At 46.8% G+C, this 5,724-nt stretch overlaps 1 protein-coding gene across 4 annotated transcripts in view; it reads right to left on the minus strand.

Moving 5' to 3' along the window:
- Nucleotides 1–2,734, minus strand: part of GLOD5 (glyoxalase domain containing 5) — an 11,668-nt gene extending 8,934 nt beyond the window's left edge. For 3 of the 4 annotated variants that reach the window (XM_017855434.1, XM_017855433.1, XM_017855435.1), the window contains exons 1-2: nt 2,611–2,734; nt 2,346–2,488 (exon numbers count right to left, since the gene is read on the minus strand). In XM_017855434.1, the coding sequence (XP_017710923.1) occupies nt 2,346–2,488; nt 2,611–2,673 (206 nt within the window). In that variant the 5' untranslated portion in view covers nt 2,674–2,734. Of the gene's footprint in view, nt 1–591; nt 682–2,345; nt 2,489–2,610 lie in introns of all 4 variants that reach the window. The other variant, XM_017855436.1, reaches the window with a different exon arrangement.
- Nucleotides 2,735–5,724: the final 2,990 nt, after the last annotated feature.

Genomic DNA, 5,724 nt, shown 5'->3' on the forward strand with positions numbered 1-5,724 from the left:
CTATAAAATGAGCATGATTTTATACATATAGGAGTATTGTGAGAGTTTTAAAAGTACTGTTTTAAGGGCATAGAACAATGCCCGATACATATCAAGTGCTATAAAAGGATTGATGATGATGATGTGTGGTTATCTTCTTAAAATCTAGACTCAGTTACAATGACCCCCTATCTCTACAGCCTCATCCATTGCTCTTGAACTCCAATCTACACTGTCCTTTTGCCTGTTCCTCATAAGGACCACCCTTGTACCTTTCATTTCACGGCCTTTGCAGATGGTAATGCCTGTCTCCCTGACTAGAATGTAAGCTTCATAAGAGAAGGGGCTTATGTTTGTTTTGTTCCCCATTCTTTCCCAAACAACTGGTTCAATCATATTTGTTCAATAAATAAATATCTACTGGAACAACTAGGGACAGTGCTTGGCACAAAGTCTGACTAATTTCTATTCTGTTCTATCCAATTCAATTGGATTCCATTCTACCCTTTGCTATTTTATTATTTTCTATTCCACTGCGTTTAGTTCCATTGAAACCAGCCCATTTTAAACAATTGATTTCACTGAGCTCCAGCTAAAAAAAAAATCCTGTACCATTCTATTTTCCTGAGTGGAGGAGGCATTAGCGAAGTTGCTGAGTTCTGCTCTCCCAATGGATACAAAAGATCCACATGGACATAGGAACTGCAGAAAGAGAAAATGACCAACATTTTGGCTCCATTGAAAATAAAGTCATATTTTGAAAAAAATTTTATTAACTTTCTTTTTTAATTCCCTTTTTGAGACAGGGTCTTGCTTTGTTGCCCAGCCTGGAGTACAGTGGCATGATCACAGCTCACTGCAGCCTCAACCTCCTGGACTCAAGCAATCCTCCTACTTCAGCCTCCCTAGTAGCTGGGATTACAGGTGTGTGCCACCATGGCCAACTATTTTTTGTCTTCTTTTTTCATTTTTTTGTAGAGGTGAGGGCTCACTGTGTTTCCCAGGCTGGTCTTGAACTCTTGGGCTCAAGCGATCCTCCCTCCTCAGCCTCCCAGAGTGTTGGGATTACAGGCATGAGCCACTGCACCCAGCCCTTATTAACCTTCTAACATCTATAGAATCTGTCCCAATACCCTATTTACTTTCCTGATAATTGGCAATCTCTATATTTTCTCTTAATTTCTCAAGATGAAATAGACATTGCGAATATTTTATTATTCTATTCAAAGAATCAACTTTTGACATTGTTGGCTTTATTGTATGTTTGCTTTCTATTTCACCAGTTCCTGCTGTTATAATTTCCTTCCTTCTACTTTCTTAGGTTCCATTTGCCATTCTTTTCCCAGTTTCTTGATAGGGAAGCTCAGGTCATTGATTTTCAAGTTTTCTACTTTTCTGATCTATGCATTTAGAACTATAGATTTCCCCTAAGCACTGCTTTGGCCACATCTGTATCATTTTGATAGTCTATTGGAAATAAACTCCACCTATTCCTCCCATTATTCAGTTCCCTGCCAGCTCAGATTCACTCCCCAGATCCTGCTTTGCGGACTCGGAGCTCCATCTTTGCAAATTCAAGGATGAGCAGGGATGGCTCTCTTCAAGAACAGGAAGGCCAGCGTGGCTCAGAACCCAAGAGTGAGTAAGAGATGAGTGGGAGGGCAAGGTAGGGTCTGGATCCTGCAGGGTCTTGGAGGTGAAGTTACAAAGCCTGCTTTATAAAATGATGATCAAGACATAGTCATCACACAAAGGACTGGGTGCGGTGGCTCACACCTGTAATCCTAGCACTTTGGGAGGCCGAGATGGGTGGAATACATGAGGTCAGGAGTTTGAGCCTGGCCTACATGGTGAAATCCTGTCTCTATTAAAAATACAAAAATTAGGTGGGCATGGTGGTGTGCGCCTGTAATCCCCTACTAGGGAGGCTGAGGCAGAAGAATCGCTTGAACCTGAGAGGCAGAGGTTGCAGTGACCTGAGATCGCACTGCTGCACTCCACCCCGGGCAGCAAGAGCAAACTTCGGTCTCAAAAGAAAAAGAAAAAAAAGACATAGTAATCACACAAGGCTTACTGTGTGCCAAGCCCTGTTTTACACACTCTACAAAAATGTAATCCATTTCATTTCTCACCACAGCCTATAAAATCCCTATAGTCAGAGTACCCGGAACACCATGTCCTTCCTCCTTTGGCCTCCTCCACAGGGAATGGTTCTGTCTTCCTACAGGGTCCTCTTCGAGGTCCCCTTCAGGTTGCCAGGGGCCTCTGAATTCCTCTCCTAAAGCTCAAGGTCAGCGCTGTGTTTCTTAGCCTCTCTCCACACGGCCTTAATCATGACAGCTTCAGGGACACCCTGCGTGAGTCACCTTTGTATCTCTCCACCTGTCCCTGGTGAACTGGGGGAGGAGCCAGCCCTCAGCCCTGGCCCAGCCCTGCACACCTGAGCACAGGGCCCTCCATGGCTTAGAGCCGGGCCTTTCCATGGGCCTCTGCTGCCCTCTGCTTGTCTCTGAAAGAGAAAGGGAGAGAGGAGGACAGGAAATGGGAGCCGGCAGAGAAGGGAAACAGGTTACTAGACTAGCTTCAGTGTCAACACCCTTGTCCCAGAACCCCAGCGGCCACTTTGTTCACCTGTTTCTCCAAAATCCTGCCCCACATCTTGACTGGTAGCCTGGAGGGCAGATGGCGCAGCATGGCAGGGTAGACATCTTTGTCCAGGGGCCTCCCGACAACCCTCTGGCTCAGCACCTGGAGATCAAGGGGCAGGAATGGGAGGGCACAGGCTGAGGACTGTGGGAGGTGACACAGGTAGGTGGTGCAAATGGAAGGACTTTGACATTAAACTCAGGGCCTCGAAATTAAAAGCTTAAAGTGGGTGTGTAAGGGATTACTTCTTGTTAACATTGAAGACTGGGTGCGGTGGCTCACACCTGTAATCCCAGCACTTTGGGAGGCCAAAGCAGGTGGATCACCTGAGGTCAGGAGTTCAAGACCAGCCTGGGCAACATGGTGAAACCCTATCTTTACTAAAAATGCAAAACATTAGCCAGGTGTGGTGGCGGGCGCCTGTAATCCCAGCTACTTGGGAGGTTGAGGCAGGAGAATCTCTTGAATCCGGGAGGCGGAGGTTGTAGTGAGCCGAGATGGCGCCATTGTACTCTAGCCTGGGTGACAGAGTGAGACTCCATCTCAATAATAATAATAATACTGAAAAACCACCAAGTATTAAGGGGATCTTTATTCTAGGGTGTGATGCCTCTGTTCTACTTAGGGGTATGTCTCCAAAGTGTGAGATCTGTGAGCTGTTTGAGAGTGTGTGTCAGGGGTGTGAAGTTGTGAGCTATCTGAGTTAGAGTATGACTGCTCTGACCTATTATGGGTCTGTTTCCAAGCCAAGATCCCTAAACTCTTAAGAGTTCTGAGCCCCTTGGCCAAGCACGGTGTCTCACGCCTGTAATCCCAGCACTTTGGGAGGCCAAGGTTGACGGATCACTTGAGGCCAGGAGTTCGAGACCAGCCTGGCCAACATGGTAAAACTCCGTCTCTACTGAAAATACAAAAATTAGCCGGGCATGATGGTGTGCACCTGTAGTCCCAGCTATTCAGGAGCCTGAGGCAGGAGAATAGTTTGAACCCGGGAGGCGGAGGTTGCAGTGAGCTGAGATTGCGCCCTTGCACTCCAGCCTGGGCGATAGAGTGAGACTCTGTTTAAAAAAAAAAAAAGTTCTGAGCCACAGGGTGTGATGTTCCTGAATTATTTTGGGGGATGAGATTTGCAGTCTTCCTCCTCCTCCCCACTCACCCTTCACTCACCCTCACCTTCCACTGCTGAGAGTCAGAGAACATTCATCAGCCCGGTTGTTGTTCACTTTACCCTGAGCTGAGCTCCCACATCTCTCTTACAAGTTACCTGTCTGGCCCCTGGAGTATGTGAGTTTGAGATTTTTGTTTCTAGTTACCCCCAACACAAACACTTTGTGTTGTGGATATTGTTTTGTTTTTGTTTTTTTGAGACAGGATCTCACTTTGTCACCCATGCTGGAGCCCACTGGTGCCATCATGCAGCCTCAGTGCAGCCTCAAACTCCTGGGCTCAAGGGATCCTCCTGCCTCAGCCTCTTGGGTAGCTGGGACTACAGGTGTGCGTTACCACACCTGGCTAATTTTTATATTTTTAGTAAGGATGAGGTCTTGCTATGTTGCCTACAATTGGCCTCCTTTGGCCTCCTGAAGTGTTGGGGTTACAGGCGTGAGCCACCGCGCCCGGCCAGATATTGTTTTAAGCATATGATTTTCCTTTAAAAGAGTTACACAAATAATATGTGAATACAGGTTTGTATAAAAGATTTGAAAAACAGGCCGAGGGCGGTGGCTCACACCTGTAATCCCAGCACTTTGGGAGGCTAAGGCGGGTGGATCAATTGAGGTCAGGAGTTCGAGACCAGCCTGGCCAATATGGTGAAACCCCATCTCTACTAAAAATACAAAAATTAACTGAGCATGGCGGCACACACCTGTAATCCCAGCTACTTGGGAGGCTGAAGCACGAGAATCACTAGAACCCGGGAGGCAGAGGTTGCAGTGGGCTGAGATTGTGCCACTGTACTCCAGCCTGGACGACAGAAGGAGACTCTTTCTCTTAAAAGAAAAAAAGAATTTTTTTTGAACAACACATCAGTACATGGACTCTAGCAATCATCTCCACCCTCATTTCCCCAAAATGACCACTGGGGTCAAATTCTGGTGTTTCCTTCCAGATTCAGTTCTCTGTGTTTACATAGTGTGTGTGTGCACACACTACACAGATGCACTAGGTCACTGTAACTGACTCCCCCTTACTTTTCCCTGCCTATAGCACATCCTGTAGAAGGTAACCCCCACCCCCGCAGGTACACACAAATCCCATCCATTCTGTGTCATGTCCAGTGGGCACTCTGTGCTGTAACATGAACCCCCTATTATTCGTTTCACTCTGTAATAGTCCTTGGCTATCAGTGAACATTTACAAGATTTTCCTGGTTGTTTACTCCTACCAGCTTTGTTCTGACAGCTCTGTGCACATGTCCGAGTACTAGAATTAGAAGTGGAATTGCTGGGTGTATTAGTCAGAGTTCTCTGGAGAAACAGAACCAGTAGGAGAAACAGAACCAATATGTAATATATTATAAGGAATTGGCTCATGTGATTTTGGAAGCTGAGAAGTTCCATAATCTGCTATCAGCAAGCTGGAGACCCAGGAGAGCCAGTGGTGTAGTTCCAAGAACCAAAGGGCTGATGGTGTTGGCTGGGCATGGTGGCTCACGCCTGCAATCCCAGCACTTTGGGAGGCCAAGGCGGGCAGATCACTTGAGGTCAGGGGTTCAAGACCAGCCTGACTAACATGGCAAAACCCCATCTCTACTAAAAATACAAAAATTATCCAGGCCTGGTGGTGCATGCCTCTAGTCCTAGCTACTTGGGAGGCTGAGGCAGGAGAATCGCTTGAACCCGGGAGGTGGAGGTTGCAGTGAGCCAAGATTGTGCCACTGCACTTCAGCCTGGGTGACAGAGAGAGACTCCATCTCTAAAAAACAAAACAAAACAAAAAAACAAAGGGCTGATGGTGTAAGTACCAGCCAAGGACAAAGGACTGGTGTTCCACCTCAAGCAGTCAGAGAGCAAATTCCACCTTCCTCCATCTTTTTGTTCTATTCCAACCTTCAGTGGACTGGGTGATGCCCATTTGCACTGGGCAGAGCCATCTGCT

The sequence above is a fragment of the Rhinopithecus bieti genome, unplaced genomic scaffold (assembly GCF_001698545.2).
Source record: "Rhinopithecus bieti isolate Rb0 unplaced genomic scaffold, ASM169854v2 scaffold_41728, whole genome shotgun sequence".
Taxonomy (NCBI): Eukaryota; Metazoa; Chordata; class Mammalia; order Primates; family Cercopithecidae; genus Rhinopithecus; species Rhinopithecus bieti.